The sequence below is a fragment of the Drosophila kikkawai genome, chromosome 2R (assembly GCF_030179895.1).
Source record: "Drosophila kikkawai strain 14028-0561.14 chromosome 2R, DkikHiC1v2, whole genome shotgun sequence".
Taxonomy (NCBI): domain Eukaryota; kingdom Metazoa; phylum Arthropoda; class Insecta; order Diptera; family Drosophilidae; genus Drosophila; species Drosophila kikkawai.
In genome coordinates this window covers 5,328,766-5,350,036 of record NC_091729.1, presented here as the reverse complement: position 1 = coordinate 5,350,036, position 21,271 = coordinate 5,328,766, and the positions used below count along the sequence as shown (strand labels likewise).

Genomic DNA, 21,271 nt, shown 5'->3' with positions numbered 1-21,271 from the left:
TTTTTTTTCTAAAAATCGATCGAACATTTGTATGGCAGCTATATGATATAGTCGTCCGATCCGGCCCGTTCCGACATATATAGCAGTGAGAGTATATAGAAGACTATATGCAAAGTTTCATTCAGATAGCTTTAAAACTGAGGGACTAGTTTGCGTAGAAACGGACAGGTGGACAGACGGACAGACGGACAGACGGACAGACGGACATGGCTATATCGACTCGGCTGTTGATGCTGATCAAGAATATATATACTTTATAGGGTCGGAAACGTCTCCTTCACTGCGTTGCAAACTTCTGACTGAAATTATAATACCCTGCAAGGGTATAAAAAACCATTTACTTTTCATTCCGGCCAGAAAAAAGTGCCCGTTATTCAAATCGAACAAATCTTTCGATTTCGATTACCGGAGCACCAATTTCTCGTTTTCAAAAACGAAAACGAAAAAATCTTGCCGTTTTCGATTACCGGAGCAGGCTGATAAAGACAAAAGTGCAAAAGCTTTTTTCTCCCTATGCAGTTTGAGCAATAATATTTCACTCAATAAAAATATATAGTGTTTAGATAGTGGAGCGACTGCTCAACACTGTATGCGATGGAAATTATTCGATCGGTTCGCAGAATATACTAATAAAATAAATCTCGCTGGTAACAAATATGTTAACGCAGAAGGAAAGAAACTAAAAACACACAAATGTGAGATAACTCTTAAAGATGTGCTGTATGTTCCACAATTACAGTGTAATTTTATATCAGTTAGCAAAGCTGTAAATAGTGGCTGTAAAGTCATATCTTTATATACAAATCATACAACACAAAATTATTTTATTGCTGGCTTGTTTGACATTTTGCTGTCTCAAGTCAACCGACTCCCCACAAATAAAATATAAACAAACATAAATATAGATAACTCTGTAAATAGGAAACTTAAAATAAGTCTGTACATAAATGTAAATATATACAATAAGTTAGATTTAAGGCGGTATGATAGTAACTTTTATTTCCCGTCACCAACCCAAAATATTTAGAGGTAGAGGAGTTATAGGGAATCTCCTGAGTCGCCTTCAAAAAGAAGTTGGTTTGCGATGTACATCCTAACTGTCCACAAAATCATCCGATCTACAATAATTATACCTCATTCGGTAAAGGATAAGTGTCCCAAGGTATTCACGTGGCGTTTTTATTTTAAATTTTTTTTCCTGATTTTTTTATCAAAATTTGAAGTCAAAACCCCGATTTTTGACTAAAAAAAGAAGTTAATTTGTTAAATAAAAAATATAATAAAATTAAAAATTAAAAAAAGCTCGACGTGAGTACCTGTGGAATTACCTAAAGAAGTTATGTTCCAAATTTCAAAACGATTGGTTCAGTAGATTTTGAGTTATCGTGTACACCGATTTTTAAAATGGCATTTTTCAGGAGAGCGCTTTAAACTTTGTGATTCTCATGCATTGATCACCAACCGACCTTCGTTCAGTTCTGCATAAGTTCATCAATTCTCATATGATCGATGTAAAACTCGGACACAATATTCTTAAGATATTGAGCCTTCAACATAAAAAATAAAAAAAAATGTACGAAAAAAAAAAATTTAATACCTGTTCGATAAATTTTTGGAACAAAAAAGTATAACTTGGATATTTTTCAATATTATTCCATCATTTTTGAGATATAGCCATTTTATATTATTCCAGAATTTTGGTAAAAATTTTATGAAAATCGGACCACTATATCTTATAGCTGCCATAGGAACGATCGGGAAATTAATCGAAAAAAATTATAACTTCGTTGTTTTTCAACGTATTTTAATCTACTTTGACACTTGAGCTTCTGGTATTATTTCAAAATGTTGGTATAAATTTTGATGAAAATCGGGCGACTATATCTTATAGCTGTCATAGGAACGATAGGGAAAGTAATAGAAAAAATTATAACTTCGTTGTTTTTCAACATATTTTCATCTACTCTGAGACATGAGCTTTACTTATTATTATAGAATTTTGGTATAAATATTATGAAAATCGGTCAACTATATCATATAGCTACCATAGAAGCGATCCGTAGATGTAGAGAAAATGTTAAGCTGGGAATGTATAACTGTAACTGTCAAACTGTAAACATAATAAGTATAGATAAAATGTTATGAAACTCTGTTTAGTGTCTGTTTTCGGCATTATAATTTATAATATAAATATGAAAACCAATCTGCAAGGGTATACAAACTTCGACGTGCCGAAGTTAGCTTCCTTTCTTGTTGAGATAGTAATAAATATTTTTCACATTTTGAAGTTGTTATTTAGTTTAAGTTGACATTTTCCTGATTACCTCTTTTGCGACGAATACTTTATGTTTTTTAGGAGTTTTTTTTTATGACGAATTATACAAATGCTTCTGCCATTTACCTACAAATTAAAAACCCACGACCTTCATTTAACTACCCATAACTTCGCAGGATTTGCTATGATCGATGTAAAACTGTTAAGAATTAATAAAAACGTATAAAATTAAAGACCTTTTTTTTATTCTATTAAAAAGCATGAGTTAAACAACTTAATTTACAAATTTTTCCCTCTAGTTTAGCGCGAAAAGAGCTTCTTAACGACTAACTAAAATAATTTATAATTTAAAACCCCGCTTAATTAACTTTAACAAAAGACTTTATAACCCTGATATACCAGGGGTGTTAGTTGAAGTTTGCCGGTTTTACTGTTGATGTCGCTAGCAGTACTATATACATTTGTATCATTCGACATATACATATGTCATTTTTTTCTGTTGAGATTAACCTCAAGAAATACACAAGTCGCATTCCGTCAAAATAAAAACATCATACTTTTTTTCCTCAGTGAGTATGTCGAGTTTCGTTCCAAGTAAATCGAATTTGCGGGACCCATGTGGTGTCGTGTAATTCAAGTTATTCAAACCTTGGTAAAATTGCTAAAAAGGATCGCTACCGACAACAAATTATCAATTTGAATAATTCGTTGATCGAAAAACGGCCGGAATGGGCCCGAAAACATGGCATGGTTATCTTGCAACATGACAACGCGCCGTCTCATACCGCTAAACTGACGAAGGACACATTGAAAGGACTTGATTGGGAAATATTATCGCCCCCGCTGTACTCTCCAGACCTCGCCCTGTCCGACTATCACCTTTTTGCATCGATGGGACACTCACTGGCAGAGCAGCTCTTTGCCAATTTCGTAAGAAAAAAAGTTGTTTTGGAATGGTATCCATAATTTGCCTGAAAGATGGGCGAAATGTGTAGAAGCCAACGGTCAATACTTTGAATAACAAATTTTTCACATTCTCTTGAGAATTGAGTGTTTTCTTTATCGAAAAAACCGGCAAACTTCCTGATACATACAAAATCTTCATAAATTTAATATAAATATTAACTATTAATATTAGTACGAATTTTAAAAGTGCCAAAAACGTTTAAAATATTTGTATACAAAAAAAAAAAAAAAAAAAAAATTAATTGTACCATGTGAGTCTAAAGCAAAAACTTCTAATTTATTTTGTGTTTAGCGTGCCGAATAAATAACTTATAATAAGTAATGTACATTTGCTTAATGTTATTATTAATCGTCACAAAATGTAATATCCGCAATTTTTTAAGTTGGAGGTGGCATTGTCACTTTTATCTCACATCGTTAATAGGAATTTTTGTTTGGTTTCAACTTAATATGGCTTCCTAAGTCCAAGTAAATAAACAATAACTTAAATATCTAAGATACTAACATTACCAACAGGGTGACCATATATAAGTTTTAATCATACCACAATATATATGTAAATATATTATATATTATTGAATATATTCAAAGAAGAGGGTTGAGACTTGGACAGCACTTTATCTTGCCCTGTGACGAACAATAGACTATTTGCTTGTTTTTTATGTGAAATATTTTGTTGATTTCGGTTCATAGGCCTCAAATTTATTCCTTGCAGTTGTACTTTTCGCCAGTGCGGCAACCCTGGGCTTTGATAAGAGGGTTGAATGATTTTTATGGCGCCACAGTTTATCTGCCTTCGAAGGACATAGTAGACACTGCGTCCGTTATAATTAGCGCATCGTGGTGCAAGAGTTTTGTCTATTTTATATGTAGTCACATTTCTACATGATAGGGTATTATCGTTACCTTTGACGCATATCTCTTTCATAGACCCTCGCATTACATTGGTTAAATGTGCCACCCAACTGCTCATCTGGCATGTACACTGCCAGGGATTCTGATCGAGGCGGACAACCCTGACGCGTGGCAAATTAAAAAATTGAAGAGGTAAAAATGTTAGTTGGTTTCCTTGTAGTTGAACCTCTTTCAGCTCAAGCTGATCATCCAGCAAACCTGGCGGAACATTTGTGAGATTGTTGTAGCTTAAATTGAGAAGCTGCAGCTGTTTCACGCCCACTAATGCGTCCATGGATAGTTCCCTAATCATGCAGTGACTTAAGTCAAGCTCCCTTAGCATATTTAATCCAGTAAACACGTCAAATTGTAGACTTTTGATAGTGCCGCGTAGTGTAAGACATTCCAAGTTGTGGAGACCCTGCATAAGAAGATTTCACCGTTAAGATAGATGATTTTGCGATCAAGACTGTATAATTACCATGAATACGCCGTGCTCCAATGCTTCCGTGGTAACATTACCTAGTTTAAGCGTTCTTAGCTTATGGAGGGAATCGAATTGCCCATAAAAGTTCCAAGTCCGTAAATTAAGAGCTTCTTTATCACTCCCTATATAGAGCTCTCTTGTGGCGTTCATCACCCAAAATGTAGCCGGTAAAATGTGTTTCAATGGATTGCCTTGCAAGTCGGCCATTAGTAGTTTGGGAAGGGGTGGGAAACTTAGTTCACTCAATTGATCCAGCTGGTTGTCAGACAGATTTAGTGTTTCTAGCTGAAGCAATCCGGCTAAACCAAAATAGTGCAATCGTTCCAGTGAATTGTGGGCCAATGAGATACTTTTCAGTTGGAAAGCCCCAGAAAACGCAAATGGCGGTATCTCTCGGATGTTATTTCCTTCCAGACTTAAGTGTCTCAAGTGGGTCAGCCCGTCAAACATTTGCCAATGCAGCTCATTCAGATCACAATTGTGGATGCGCAATACTTCTAAACGTGACCATCCATAGAAACAAGGCATTCGCGTCCGCTTTAGACGTTGAATGTGCTGCTCATAAGTTATAATTTCTGCGGAAGAATTTATAAATTGAAGCGGATATTTGTTGTTGTATGAAAGGAGTTCACTGGGCGGCTTGTAGTCGTAATCTTCACTGGGAAATTTCGCAAATTTGGGGCGCTGCAGCGTATCGCTGGCGTGCAACTGAATCTGCTCAAAATTAGCATGCTGCAAGAAATCCATGGGCTCATCAATGACCATTGTTGCACCCGGTCCTCGAAACTCCAAAGATGTTAACTGTTGAAGTCTGCCAAAGTCGCTAGCATTTACTGTTAAAGAGAATATATGAATAAATTAACTTACTGGAATCCAGCTTATTTACCTGATAATTTATTTTCTTGATTGCCACCTGTGTACAGTAAAATCAAAGCTTGCAAATCGGAGGGAAGTGAATCCAATAGTTTCTGCGTCTCACCATTCGGCTGCAGAAGGCAAGTTGCCAGTTTTGTAAGTTTTGAGTAATCGTCCTTATTACCACCGATTGCTTTGTAATGTTTAACCCAACGAACAATAGGCAATTTTTCGAAGGCGGCATATTGACACACGCAGCTCTTTGGGCAACTGAAGACGTCCTGTTCCACTTTCGCCTTTGGCTCAATCAATAGTGGCTTTAGGCCTACAGAGCCGTCAATGCTCTTAATTAATTACAGTTTTCAGTAATCATTTAGTTGGTTCTTCAAGAGACTACTTACAAATGTGAGCAATATCATGATAAAACTTTTCATCTTTAAAGAAACCTAGTTTAAACAGCACCCGTATTTTAAAATTGACAGTCTTCGGGCAAACTCTAAAGTCGAATACCATATATAAACTGAACCAAACCTACAGCGTAACAGTTTCATACTGTATTAAATGGCAGATATCAGGCGGCTTCCACATTTGAATTGGAGCATTGTAGTTATTTTGTAATTCTTATTGCTATAAAGGAAATTGCCAGATAAGAACATCCTCCTCTTGTTTCGATAAGAATAAATAAATATATGTATACACCTACAGAAAAATATATGTCATTTTGCTCAAATTAATAGAAAAACTAAGAGGAAGAATAAATTTCAAAAACATTATTTTGAAATCGTATAAAAAACTATATTTTGGGTTGCCCTATCTAATATAACTACCTAATAAAAAACTATAATTTATATATTTTTTTTTAGATTTGAAATATTTAGTATAATTTAAATTACAAATGTATATGCTGAAGAATAAGAAAATAATATCAACTTTCTAATATATTTACCAATATAAATATTTTTAGTAAAAGTTTTATATTCACAGCTTTACATTTTACTTTACGTGGTATGGTAACGATATGATATAGTATAATTAAACCAAAATTCTGAAATAATACAAAATTGCCACGTCTCAGAGTAGAAGAAAATATTTTGAAACAAGAAAGGAAGCTAACTTCGGCACGCCGAAGTTTGTATACCCTTGCAGATGGGTTTAAATGCTGAAAACACTCACAAAACAGAGTTTCATTACATTTTACCTATACTTATTATGTTTACAGTTTGACAGTTACAGTTTTACATTCATACATATACATATATTTTATACATTTACCGATCGCTTCTATGGCAGCTATATGATATAGTTGTCCGATTTTTATAAAATAATAGAATAATAAAAACAGCTTATATCTTAGAGTAGATAAACATACGTTGAAAAACAACGCAGCTATAATTTTTTTCCTATTTATTTCTCGATCGTTCCTATGGCAGTCGTCCGATTTTCATAAAATTTTTACCGAAATTCTGAAATAATTTAAAATGGCCATATCTAAAAAATTGTGCAAAAATGTTGAAAAACAGCAAAGTTATAATTTTTTTTCTAAAAATATATCGAACATTTGTATGGCAGCTATATGATATAGTCGTCCGATCCGGCCCGTTCCGACATATATAGCAGTAAGAGTATATAGAAGATTATATGCAAAGTTTCATTCAGATAGCTTTAAAACTGAGGGACTAGTTTGCGTAGAAACAGACAGACGGTTATGACTAGATCGACTCGGCTGTTGATGCTGATCAAGAATATATATACTTTATAGGGTCGGAAACGTCTCCTTCACTGCGTTGCAAACTTCTGATTGAAATTATAATACCCTGCAAGGGTATAAAAGGTGGTTTAATAATTTAGTAATTTTTTTAATTTGTTTTCTTATCGTTTCTATTGAAGCTATATAATATAGACGTCCGACTTTTTAAAAATAATTTTTTTTTTAAATAATATATTCTGAAAGAAATTAAGTGACCAAGTATCAGAGTAGTATACATATTTTCCCTCAAGTTTACCCATTGTTTCTCTGGCAGCTATATGCTATAGTCCTCCGATCCGGCCCATTTTGACATATATGTATACTAGTGAGACTAGTTTGAATACTATCTGCATAGTTCCATTCAGATAGCCTCAAAACCCAGGGACTAGTTTTAGTAGAAACGGACAGACAGACGGACTTGCCTAGATTGACTCGGTTGTTAATGCTGAACAAGAATATATGTACTGTATAAGTTTGGAAATTCCTCTTTTACTGCGTTGCCAACTTCTGATTAAAAGTATAATACCTTGAAAGGGTATAACAATAAAACATAATTTGTATATACAGCTGTGTTCACGGAAATAGCAGTGCCCAACGACCTGCACGTTTAAGATCGGAAAATCCTGTTACAAACACTATTTTCATAAATTTTTTTTTCATAAAAGCTTAGTATATTTAATTATTAACAATACCACAATCATTTAATTTAGGTAACATAAACCCTTTAGAAGATATAGCCAATAACAACAAAAAAGGTCTATATTATGCAGTTCATTGAAATAGCAGTGAAAAACTAAAATTCTTCATAAATTTAAAAATATCGTATAAGAAACCTATTTCTTCTTAAATTCTAATTGACTATGATCTAATATTTTGTTAAATAGCCTTTAGAGGCTATCATAGCCTCATACCTGGGTGGCAAGGAGTCCACCAAGTCTTAGCAACGCTTGAGGGGAATATGGCCTCATTCCTCCTGCACAAATTGCCAAAGCTGCGGCTTAGAAGTCGGAAACTTCTTTAATACGTAGCCCTTGATGTCCCCCATAAGTTTTCGATCGGAATAATATCCGGGGACTGTGCAGGCCATGGCATTGCATCCACCTTTTCTTTAAGAACCCACTCCTTGGCCACCTTGCTGGTATGATTAGGGTCACTGTCCTGCTGAAATGTCCAAATTAATGGCATATTTTCATCAGGATACGGCTGCAAGACAGTTTTTAATATTTCGACATAAACATAATGGTCTTTGATCCCACCGATCATATATACGGAACCTAAAACGTTGTATGAAAAGTATACCCAAACCATGATTTTTAGGCCACCGTGTTTTACTGTCTTCAGCGTATGGTTTGGGGGGTACTATCTATTTGGAGGTCTTGTCTTGTCCTATTCCACCAAATAAAACCAGTTTGGAGTCATTTGTCCAAAGGATATTACGCCATTTGAATAGTGGCAGTTCAAGTGGCTATTGGCGAACTCGGATCTGGCCTTGATATGCCTGTAACCAAGCAGTGACATTTTCCATGGACTTCGCGAATCTAAAATTTATTCAATAAGTCCCCGGCGAATGGTCCCATGACTGATTCCCATGCCAATTCCCGCTCATATATCCCTAGAGGATGCAAAAGGACGAGCTTTGCTGAAGCGAAGTACGCGTCGAGCCTGTATAATTGTGGTTTTGCGAATCGTACCTCGGTTTTTTTGGGTTCGGTTCATATTTTATGACTTATAAACTATTTTAAAAGAACAATTTGAAAGATTTAGAGACTCTTTACCAGTTTTGCCCTTCTTTCTAGGCTAAATTATCTGATATCTTTCTCTCATGGAGCAGTGAGGTCCTGCGCCCACTAAAATATTTTTTTTTGCGTTGTAAAGGTGTATTATAGTATAAACTATAATAACGACCTTAATTAAAGCCATTTTTTACAAAATTAAAAGAAATTTCGGCACTTTTTGCGAAAAAAAATTAAAAACTGCTATTTCAGTGATCGGCCAAAACGAGCTGCATATCTGAAAAAATAGCAATAAAACATAAAAATAGAGCAAATCTAACGGAATTTTTTCTCGATTCTTATCTTTATGTTCCATTTTACAAAAACAATGTGCAATAGATCAGCTTGCAAAAAGGAATATGTACAAAAAAAAGTTTTGAAGTTGTTCCTCTGTCGCACTGCTATTTCAGTGAACACAGCTGTATGTACTAGCATTCTCCTAGAATAACGCATTACTTCAGGATTAAATTTAAAAGTTTTATAGTGAAAAATCGATTGCCAACCAAATAAGCTTCTCCAATACTGTATTTATCTGACTGTCGACCCTTTCTTTGGGTTTTGGGTATCTTAAATAAATGTAAACAAACATAAACAAAAGCATAAGGAGGCAAATAGAGAATATAAATTTTTAGTTCGTTATACTAATTACCATAAACTCTGCCTGTCCATCGGGTTATAAGTAGCTGTCATAATTACATGAATTATCCATTGAGCGCCCCGGAGGAAATTAAGTAATTTTATACGATTTAAAAATAATGTTTTAGAGATATTATGAAACCAAAATTATTCTATGTTATGTATAGATATATATTCTTAATGATCGAAATGCAACGTGCAAGGTTATTTAAAATCTAGGCGTGCCGAAGTCAGCTGTCTTTCATTATAAATAAAACAATTTTTATTTTATTAAAAGAGCAGTAAAAATTGAATTGAGACCACTAGAGTTAAAATTGCATGCAAGTTGGAAGCCCCTTTTTGTGTATAAGCAATTGCTGCCTTTATTTTTCTTAATACAAAAAAAAAATACAATTTAAAACTAAAACAAATAACATTTTGCTAAATATATAGTCGTAAAGCAATATGCGGGGGAGTGAAGGTTGGCAGTCCTAAGGAGCGGAGAGCTAATGGAACGTTGGGAAGAGCGCGGAGGTCTAACAGGCATGCTTGCAAAATTGAGGATACGGCGGCAGCACGAGAGCGGAAAATATTTGGAAGCTTTGCCATAGGATCGAAAATCGGGAGACTATATCATATACCTGCCTTAAAAACGATCGGTAGATGTAGAGAAAATGTAAAGCTGCGAATGTAAACCTGAAACTGTCAAACTGTAAATATAATAAGTATAGGTAAGTGCTATGAAATTTTATATTACTATGGTTTTTTTCAGCATTTATGTTAATAATGTGTATTTCATTAGATTTTTTCAAATAAAAACTAGTTATTTTATACGATTAAACATTTTATTTATTTATTTTATCGAAACCAAATTATAATATACCAAATATAAAGTTTATATATTTCCTGTTATTATACCCTTGCAGGGTATTATAATTTCAGTCAGAAGTTTGCAACGCAGTGAAGGAGACGTTTCCGACCCTATAAAGTATATATATTATTGATCAGCATCACCAGCCGAGTCGATCTAGCCATGTCCGTCTGTCCGTCCGTCTGTCCGTCTGTCCGTCCGTCTGTCCGTCTGTCCGTTTCTACGCAAACTAGTCCCTCAGTTTTAAAGCTATCTGAATGAAACTTTACATATAGTCTTCTATATACTCTCACTGCTATATATGTCGGAACGGGCCGGATCGGACGACTATATCATATAGCTGTCATACAAATGTTCGATAAATTTTTAGAAAAAAAATTATAACTTGGATGTTTTTTAACATTTTTGCACAATTTTTAAGACATGGCCATTATATATTACTTTTGAATTTTGGTATAAATTTAATGAAAATCGGACGACTATATCTTATAGCTGCCATAGGAACGATAGGGAAGGTAATAGAACAAATTATAACTTCGTTCTTTTTCAACGTATTTTCATCTACTTTGAGACATGAGCTTCTGGTATTATTTCAAAATTTTGGTATAAATTTAATGAAAATCGGACGACTATATCTTATAGCTGCCATAGGAACGATAGGGAAAGTGATAGAAAAAATTATAACTTCGTTGTTTTTCAACGTATTTTCATCTACTTTGAGACATGAGCTTTTAGTATTATTTCAGAATTTTGGTAACAATATTATGAAAATCGGAGAACTATATAATATAGCTGCCATATAAGTGATCCGTAGATGTAGAGAAAATGTAAAGCTGGGAATGTATAACTGTAACTGTCAAACTGTAAACATATTAAGTATAGGTAAAATGTTATGAAACTCCGTTTAGTGTCTGTTTTCGGCATTATAATTTATAATATAAATATGAAAACCAATCTGCAAGGGTATACAAACTTCGGCGTGCCGAAGTTAGCTTCCTTTCTTGTTTTTTCTATTAATTTGACCAGAATGGATCGATTCTTAATAATTCAATAGCAAACTGCAAGGGTATTAAAACATAGGCAAGCCAAAGTTAGCATCCTTTCATATTCAACATATTATAACGAGGAAAGATCAGTATTTCTGTGTCCATAAGTGAAAAAATATATTTATTGCTAAAAAAGATTAAGGATCCTTATTAAAATAAATCATGTGATCAAAGGAGCCATAAGTATTTAATAATAGTTCTTCTACGAGTTAACAATATGGCTAGAAAAAAACTTCTGAACTTTTCTCAAAGTGACTCCTAAGCGAGGTATGTAAAAATGCATAATACATACTGAAGAATCTCTTCTGAAAATTTAGATCGTCTCGCGATTCAAAGAGCGTAATTGCCTTCTATAAAATACAATTAATTTATATCAGGGAAGGGTATGCAGTGGCTCTTTCTGCTCGCTCTACTCTTTCCGTTATGTTGAATGAAATTCCCACGGCGCAGGCGTCGCACAGTAGCGCCTTTTCTCATTTTACGTTGCAAAATTCATAACATTTGAACCAAGTAAGAAACTCAAAAAATTTAAACGGCATTTGACAGGTAATTGTTGTAAAATTCATATATGTACTGCATAATCTGCCAAGCATACAAATTGGCCTTTTTATAGGGTATCAAAGTGAAAAAATACATTTTTTCCTTGATCACGAATTTTTAAAAACAACAATTTATTAATTTGTTTGCTTTATTTTTTTTTTCAATTGAACAAATAAAAATATTTTAAACAATGAAACAATTTTTTTTTTTTTTTTGTTTTTAGTTTTATATTTTTTTTGTTAATTTTTTATTCATTTTGACAACTTTTTAATAGGTTAGGTTAGGTTAAACCGGACGGCCCTCGATGGGCCACACATTGGCCAATATGGCCCATAGCTATCCGGGGAAACTCCTGGATGGACCTAGAGACTATTTATGCGGGTTTCGAGATCCTTGAATATCAAGGTGTTTTTCGCAAAGGCAAGGAGTTCGCCTGGCTTTCTCCTAGAGGCATCTTCTAGCGATGCCAGAACTGGAGAGCCTAGGTATCTCATTCTTGCCCTCGTTAGGGCCGGACATTTGCAAATGAGATGCTCCAAGGTTTCGATTGCCTCGGATTCATCACATTTCCGGCATTTGACGTTGTCGGTAATACCCAGCTGGACTGCATGTGCAGCAGACAGGCAGTGACCTGTAAGAATACCCACTAACATTCTGCAGTCCTTCCGCCTAAGATGCAGCACGTAGTGAGTGAGTTTCTCGTTGTGCTCTTTACACATGATTTTTGATATTGCGGAATTACTCCTCCACCTGTTTTTTGCGCTTGCGTCAGCCCGTCTCTCTAGCTCGCTTTGGAGCGTTCTTAGGGAGATAGGGACGTTTTCTGTTCTTTCACTCGCCAGTCCAACGCCTTCCTTTGCAAGTTCGTTCGCGGTTTCGTTACCGTCTATGCCTTGGTGGCTGGGAACCCAGTAGATCCTCACTGACTTAGTCGTGCTTTAGGCTATCTAGTGACTCCCTGCTTGCCAGTACATTGACTGTCTACGAACAAATTGACCGCCTCATGTGCTTTCCTGATGGCGAATACTTCCGCCTGGAATATACTGCAGTGGCTTGGTAGCTTATACGACAGCCTCATTTCAGGGTCTGAACAGTATATGCCCGCTCCAACTCCTCCTTCCATCTTGGAGCCGTCGGTGTATATATTGAGGTGTTGAGCAGAGTCCTGGCCTGACTTCCAGTCATTTGGTCCCATGAATACTGTTGTGTTTACATCCGGGCCGTTCCGGATATCATGTAGTCAGATGTACTGCTCATGTCTCGACCAATTGAACTGTGCCCGAAACCTTGTAGCGACCAGTTTCCTGATGCAACCAGACGTTGTGCCGCCTTTCCTGCTGCCAGTTGCGCTTGGATATCTAGGGGATATATACTGATTATGGTTTCGAGTGCTTTGGTGGGGGTTGACCTCAGCGCCCCTGATATGCAGAGCAGTGCCTGCCGCTGGGTTCTCTCCATAAGCTTATTATACGTTTTTTTTCTCCGTGGCTTGCAACCACACTAAGACTCCATACAGCAGAGTCGGACGCACCACCGATATGTAGACCCAATGCATTAGAGCGGGTGAGAGGCCCCATGTGCTGCTAAGCATCTTCTTGGATGCATATAGCGCTATGGTGGCCTTTTTTACCCTCTCTACTACATTGGCCTTCCACGTCAGCTTGCTGTCAAGTACAATGCAGAGTTATTTGACTTGTGTTTTAGGGGTCAGCCTGGTTTTGTTAATTTTCGGGGGGATCCATTGCGGCACCTTGTATCTCTTGGTGAAGAGAATTAGGTCCGTCTTATCCGCATTGATATTGAGTCCTACCTTCTCCGCCCACTCACATATCTCCCTGAGTGTTGTTTCCATGATCGAGCTGAGGGGCGATGGATAGACACCCGTGATAATTATGCTTATGTCATCCGCATAAGCTGTTATCTTTGGTGCTTTCCTCTCGAATCTCTTGATTAGGTCGTCTACCACCAGATTCCATAGGAGGGGCGACAGAACCCCACCTTGCGGCGTGCCTCTGTGCGCTCCTCTCACCACGGAAGCGGTGCCCCAATCTGATTGTACCCGCCGGCAACTTAGAAGATTTTTTATCCACAAGTTAATAACGGGGGACGAGTTGGTCGCTTCTAGGCGATCCATTATTGCGTCCGTGCTAACGTTGTTGAATGCCCCGGATATGTCCACGAACACTCCAAGTGCATACTCCTTATTGTTTAGGGCTCTCTCAATGGTGGCTACCAACGAATGCAGTGCCGTCTCCACTGATTTCCCCTTCGTGTAGGCGTGCTGGTTGGTCGACAGTTGTCTCCCTACATCGTTCCTAATGTATAGGTCCAGCAGCTTTTCCAGAGATTTAAGTAGGAATGAGGTGAGACTTATCGGTCTGTAATCCTTGGGGCTCATGTGGCTGCACTTTCCTGCTTTGGGCAGGAAGACAATCCGAAAGGTCCTCCATTGGATAGGGATATAGCCCGTGCTTAAACAAGCTGTATATATTGCGTAGAGCCATGGGGTGATCACTTCCTTGGTCGCCTGCAGCATGGCTGGGAATATTCCATCTAGTCCTGGTGCTTTTATCCTCGCAAAGGAGTCTATAGCCCAGTTGATTCTTCTAGAGGATATTAGATCTTTTCTGAGATGCTCTTTTCCAGTTGCTAGTTCCTGGTGCTTATTTGCATCGGGTACCTCAGTGCATCCTGGGAAATGCCCATGCATTAGTGGTGTTAGGGCCTCTTCGCTGCCCTCAGTCCACTGTCCGTCGTCGCGTTTGAGCTGACTCTGTATGGTTGGCTGCTTCGATAGCAGCTTCCGGAGTCTAGCCGTTTCCGGGTCAGTCTCTATATTGGAGCAGAAGTTTCTCCATGAGTTTCTCTGCGCCTTGCGTATTTCTTTCTTGTAGTCCCTAAGTAGGACTTTGTATTCCTCATTGATGATATCATCTTTCGCCTGCTTGGCGATTTTGAAGAATTCTTTGAGTTTGTTGCGTCGGAGTGAAAGGTCCTTATTTCACCAGGGTGGCCTGGTCCTCTTTCGGCATGATGCGTGGTACGCATCCAGCAGTTCTTTGGAGAGGGTCTCTAGGGACTTTTCTATGTCTTCCGCGGATTCTACTATGCCCGGAGAGATCGCGAGCCGTGTCGCGACAGTCTCCTTGAACTTTCCCCAGTTAGTATTCCGGGGCTTCCTGAGGACTTATTGTTTTGGAGAGTGTTTGAATGCGTATTGGAACCGTATGTACTTATGATCTGAGAAGGATGGTCTCTCAAGGACTCTCCATTCTGATACCAAAGTACCTTGTCCCCTTACAAGAGTAGGATCTAGCACGTTTGAGGAGGTGGGACCTATATAGGTGTGTTCCTCCCCCACGTTTGCTATACACAGGTTGGTTGAGAGTATAAAGTCTAAGAGGAACTCACCTCTGTCGTTTATGTCGGGGCTCTCCACGAGCACTTGCTGGTCCTTCGGGCTGGTTTCTACCAAGCTCATGAGATCTTCTGGTGGGGCCGTCCTGTCATGTGCCATGTAGCAGGAAGCTACCAAAAGGCGCTTTTTCCCGCTCTCCAGCATCCCCACGGTCAGGTCATCAGAGCTGTAGTGAGACATAAGGTTAGCGTGTAGACCCTTCCGTACAAATACGGCGGTTCTATTCCTGCTTACCGTTGGTGGTTGGAGCAAATTGTAATTTGCGGACTTCAGTCCGGCGATGGCATTGTTATGTCGGCGGATCCTTGCTCCATGGCTATGAGGAGTTCCGCCGACGCGACCTTGCTCTTATGGAGGTTGAGCTGCAGCACCCTGAGTGTCATGGACTCACCTCCATACGACTGGTTGACTACTACGGTCAGGTCACCGTCCTTTCCTTCGTCGGACTCATCCAGCGTCATAGAGGATGTCCTCTGCCTCCTTGTTTATCTGGAGAACTGCACTTTGCCCCCTCCCCCTCCTTGGATGATGGGGCCACCACGTGCAGAACCTTCCAGTCCGCGGTTGGTATATCCGGATTCTGACGCTGCGACAGCTTCAGCGCTCGGTCCGCTTGGATTGCGATGGGGAAGAGTACCATTGCCTTTGGAATGGATGGCATTAGCTCCCGGTCCACCACCTCCAGCTTGGCCCCCTCACACAGCGCCTCTAACGCCTCTAACCGCTTGGGTTAGCCACTTTCCCTTCGGGTCATTCATGCACTTCATGCATGCACCATCTTCCACCTCGTTGCATTTTGTTGGCAAGCGTCTCCTCCAACTTGAGTGGAGAAGGCTTTCTTCCTTCTCTTTGGAGAGCTGCACGCTCTCAAGGACCGAGTCTGTATCGACTATGGCACGTGAGCGGCTTAACTTCCCCTGCGGTGTTTTTGGGGCAGTAGCGTTGAAACTGACATGACCTGCTCCCGTCACATCAGAGGTGTAACCGATGGCGACACTCAGAAAGGATTGCTCCCCCGTGCCCGCCGGTGGTAGCGGTCACGCTTTTCACTGCTTTTTGGGCTGACATCCCAGCCTCGGTTTCTTCAGTTGACTGGGTATTCTAAAATCAAAAAGTAAACTACTATTATAATCCGAATAATTGTGGATGTGGTAAAAATAATTTATTTTTAAGAATTCTTTTGTGACTAATAATAATAACGATACATTCGTACGGCATAAAGTGAAAGAAATATGACTAAAATTTGAATTTTTTTAAAAAGTTTTTATTTTACGATTTTACCAGTACTATTTGAAGTATAAAAAGATAGTATTACGGACTTGCAGTTATAAAATAATTTTTACAAATAATAAAAAAATTGAAGTCTTGTTTGAATATGTAAACTAAATAAATAATAATGTTGCGTTTCATTGATAGAATAGATCAAAAATTCTTTTTCGTCAATTCCTAATGTATATATGATACAAAAGTAAGCATTTGCATTGTCCTACATATAATAGCGAACGGTACAATATTCAAATTGCAATAATTTTGTCCTTTTACCAAAGGCAGAAAAAAATATTTTTTCTTTCAATGAAAAGGAATAACCATATTTTAAAATACTGTACTGAATAGTTAGTGCCAGAAACTAAACAAGAAAGGAAGCTAACTTCGGCACGCCGAAGTTTGTATACCCTTGCAGATACTATTTCAATTTACCTATACTTATGTTTACAGTTTGACAGTTACAGTTTTACATTCCCAGTTTTACATTCCCAGTTTTACATTTTCTCTACATCTACCGATCGTTTCTATGGCAGCTATATGAGCTTATATCTCTATAAGCTTATATCTCAGAGTAGATGAAAATAGGTTGAAAAACAAGGAAGTTATCATTTTTTTCTATTAATTTACCGATCGTTCCTATGGCAGCTATAAGATATAGTCGTCTGATTTTCATTAAATTTTTATCGAAATTCTGAAATAATATAAAATGGCCATATCTAAAAAATGGTGCAAAAATGTTGAAAAACAGCAAAGTTATACTTTTTTTCTAAAAATATATCGAACATTTGTATGGCAGCTATATGATATAGTCGTCCGATCCGGCCCGTTCCGACATATATAGCAGTAAGAGTATATAGAAGATTATATGCAAAGTTTCATTCAGATAGCTTTAAAACTGAGGGTCTAGTTTGCGTAGAAACGGACAGACGGACATGGCTAGATGAAAATAGGTTGAAAAACAAGGAAGTTATCATTTTTTTCTATTAATTTACCGATCGTTCCTATGGCAGCTATAAGATATAGTCGTCTGATTTTCATTAAATTTTTATCGAAATTCTGAAATAATTTAAAATGGCCATATCTAAAAAATGGTGCAAAAATGTTGAAAAACAGCAAAGTTATACTTTTTTTTCTAAAAATATATCGAACATTTGTATGGCAGCTATATGATATAGTCGTCCGATCCGGCCCGTTCCGACATATATAGCAGTAAGAGTATATAGAAGATTATATGCAAAGTTTCATTCAGATAGCTTTAAAACAGAGGGACTAGTTTGCGTAGAAACGGACAGACGGACATGGCTAGATCGACTCGGCTGTTGATGCTGATCAAGAATATATATACTTTATAGGGTCGGAAACGTCTCCTTCACTGCGTTGCAAACTTCTGACTGAAATTATAATACCCTGCAAGGGTATAAAAATTAAAAGTTAATTAAGGGCTTGCTTATCTCTGTTTCTATTTTATTTATTTGTTTATTGTTGTTACAATAATCCTAAGACAAAAATAAAAGGAAAACGAGTATGTAATAAATAAGAAAGAAAAAAAAGGGCTTATATACACGTGAAACGTATTTTTTTTTTTAGGAGTAGTTTTTAGTGGTGGGAAAAAGTTGTGGGAGGCGTCTTTATTACGGTTGACTACACTTTCACTTCCTAATTAATAATAATACCTTTTCCTCAGAAACTTCCCACTTTCCCCTCATTTGGAAGGAATCGCTTGTTATTCCTCTCCACAAAAAAGGTAGCAAATTGGAGGCCAACAACTATAGAGAAATCTCTAAGTTTTCGGCCATCCCAAAACTTTTCGAAAATGACATTACTCCTCATTTGTGTAGGTCGGTTATTTCTCCATATCAACAATGTTTTATTAAGCAAAGATCAATAACAACCAATCTTTTGGAGCTTACTTCCTTTTTTATTAAGGGCTACCGAAATAACTCTCAGACAGATGTAATTTATACTGATTTCAGTAAAGCATTGACTCTGTTAACCAACCTCTTCTGGTTTGGAAACTCGATTTAATGATTTTTCCGGTTGATCTTCTTAGTTGGATCTCAAGTTATCTGAATGTCAATGCGCAAAAAAAAAAAACTTGTATAATGTTCTCAGGCTTACATCTGGCGCACCGCAAGAGAGATATTTGGGTCCCCTATTGTTTACATTATTTATTAACGACTTGCCCAAAGATCTGACTAACTCAAAAGTACTTATGCACGCTGATGACGTCTAAGTCAGACTTACAAACAGATATAATACTTAACAAACATGGTGCCGCGAAAACTACTGCAATATACTTAAATGGCTGTAAATGCAAGCCTATGACATTCTCCCGTGTCGTTCCCTAGCTATTGAGCTATATGCCGAACTGCTGTTTTTTTGGAAAAAATTAATATAAATGATGATTTGGTCCGTTCGTTATCGTGCATGGTAGAGCCATGTGTGTGTGCTTGGTTTTTTTAAATGCTGGTCAAAAGCATTCAATGACCCCTATGATACAAAATTTATATATACTATAACGAAAGCCGCTCAATAGAGCTTTCGATCCTCAAGCCAGTTAGCAACGCGAGCAGCACGGATCTCCAAACGAGCTAAGCTGCGCAATTCCGAGATCTTGACAGCCAGGATGTCTGGTCTCTCTTATTCTTCTTGTTCTTAAGCCCGATTTCCGTAAGCAACATGCCGATTTGGCGAAAATAAATAAAAGCTACGAAATACACGAGAAATACTCGTGTGATCATTGCGAGGCATAGACGGGGTGTTGGCAATGCAGAGTTCTTGGCAGCCACACCTTTAAATAAAAGTTCCGCTCGGCTTTCCGTAGTGATCTCGGCCGGCACCTCCTACGCGCGGCCGAGATTCGTTACAATACTATTCTAGTTCATCCTATCTGAAATACATCGAATCGGTATTCGCTTTACGCGGTTTTAACTGGGATGGAAACCTGAGGTTACAATCGTATTCTAATAAACTCAACTTACCTTCTCTATCTAACCGTAAACTACCATATGCTAGGTATTCGATTCATTTATAACCTAGTCCGCGGTGACGTGGAAAGTGCTGTTGGGTTAGCTTAATTTTGACCTACCGAGTAGAACACTAGATCCTTTATACCCTTATTTTGTGACGGTTGGTCGTTTCCGGTGGCTCAGAGCTGGCCAGGGTTCGTCTCAGAAATTTGTATTTTTAGTCAAAGGTGGTTGCTGAAAGAGATGGCAACACGGTCCCAGAGTAGAACGCCGATAAATATGCCGTAACTATAATTATATGTTGATTGTCTCGAATATTACCACTGCACTATGGTTTTTTTTCGCGTTTTTTTTGACATACACGAACCTTTTATGTGCTGATTACAACCGCCTTCCTGGTATAATTGTTTGTAGTAATAACCTAAAAAAAAATAATAATAATAAAATATAATAAAAATGTTTATTTCAGATTTACCCGCAAACGGTTTGTACTTCCTGGTATATGAATATATTCAAGACGTGGCTAAAAGTAAATCAGCAACTGGACAAATTAATACAGCCTCAACTATTTTTGCTGGTGGCTCTGCCGGAATGGCCTACTGGATTTTGGGAATGCCAGCGGATGTTTTAAAGAGTCGACTGCAATCAGGTGACTATATTATTACCTATATATTTATTAAGCCAATATTATAACCCTTGTGCCGTTATAGCTCCAGAGGGAACATACAAGCATGGAATTCGTAGCGTGTTCAAGGATTTGATTGTTAAGGATGGTCCACTAGCTTTATATCGTGGTGTTACACCAATTATGATTCGCGCATTCCCTGCCAATGCTGCTTGTTTCTTTGGCATCGAGCTAGCAAACCGTTTTTTCCATATTGTAGCGCCATCATTTTAACTACTAAAAGTGTCTTGTTTGGAGGTTTTTTTGTTTTGAATTTTTAATAAATAATTAAAAATAGATAAGTGTACGTGTCTCTTACGAATATGTATTATTTACTGCGACTTGAATATGTATGTGGACTTTGATGCACACCACGCACGTTCTTGTTCTTGTTAAGTGTTAGTAAGTGCGAATGGAATAATAGAAAAGAATGCGAGGAAATCACTATTTGAGTGCTACCTGATTGATTGTTTGAATGATAGTTCCTAAAGGAAAGGTGTGGTGAAAAACAAATTTTGAAAATAGCCGATAACTTATGGATCTAATTAGTCTTAACATACCGCAGTGTGTCCTCCTAACTTAGCACAACAATAAAAAACAAATTTTCCCGGAAATTTATAATGGCGCTCTCAGTATGCCCGTTTCTAACTCTGGCTAAATCTATACTGTTTCGGACTAGTCCACTGTTGAGGAATAGATCGGTCTTTTAATTGAATTTCGCTATTATTATCAGTAGAATAATTGCTTTACTATTGTTTATAACATGAAATCTTAAAGCTCACATACGTAGCCGAAAATGCAGCGTTTAGTTGTATGTATAAGAACATCACGCGATCATTGAACTATTTTTTTTCTGCACATTGTTCTTCGCCAGCATTGCAATTGT

The 21,271-nt window shown here is 37.4% G+C and overlaps 2 protein-coding genes across 6 annotated transcripts in view; one reads left to right on the top strand and one right to left on the bottom strand.

The window, feature by feature from the left end:
- Positions 1-20,688, top strand: part of colt (carnitine/acylcarnitine carrier protein colt, mitochondrial) — a 31,319-nt gene extending 10,631 nt beyond the window's left edge. For 3 of the 4 annotated variants that reach the window (XM_041777389.2, XM_041777388.2, XM_041777387.2), the window contains exons 4-5: positions 20,191-20,370; positions 20,432-20,688. In XM_041777389.2, the coding sequence (XP_041633323.1) occupies positions 20,191-20,370; positions 20,432-20,619 (368 nt within the window). In that variant the 3' untranslated portion in view covers positions 20,620-20,688. Of the gene's footprint in view, positions 1-10,064; positions 10,210-20,190; positions 20,371-20,431 lie in introns of those variants that run through there. The other variant, XM_070284252.1, reaches the window with a different exon arrangement.
- On the bottom strand, positions 2,499-6,016 carry LOC108085341 (insulin-like growth factor-binding protein complex acid labile subunit). Of its 2 annotated transcripts, none has more exons than XM_041777385.2 (4): positions 5,879-6,016; positions 5,509-5,802; positions 4,617-5,455; positions 2,499-4,556 (listed from the first exon to the last, which is right to left on the bottom strand). In XM_041777385.2, exons 1-4 carry the CDS (start codon positions 5,988-5,990, stop codon positions 3,807-3,809), a joined length of 1,995 nt encoding a protein of 664 aa, XP_041633319.1. In that variant the 5' UTR covers positions 5,991-6,016; the 3' UTR covers positions 2,499-3,806. The 2 variants fall into 2 exon arrangements, with proteins under 2 accessions (XP_041633319.1, XP_041633320.1); XM_041777386.2 differs by having other exon boundaries at positions 5,509-5,821; positions 5,879-5,975.
- Positions 20,689-21,271: the final 583 nt, after the last annotated feature.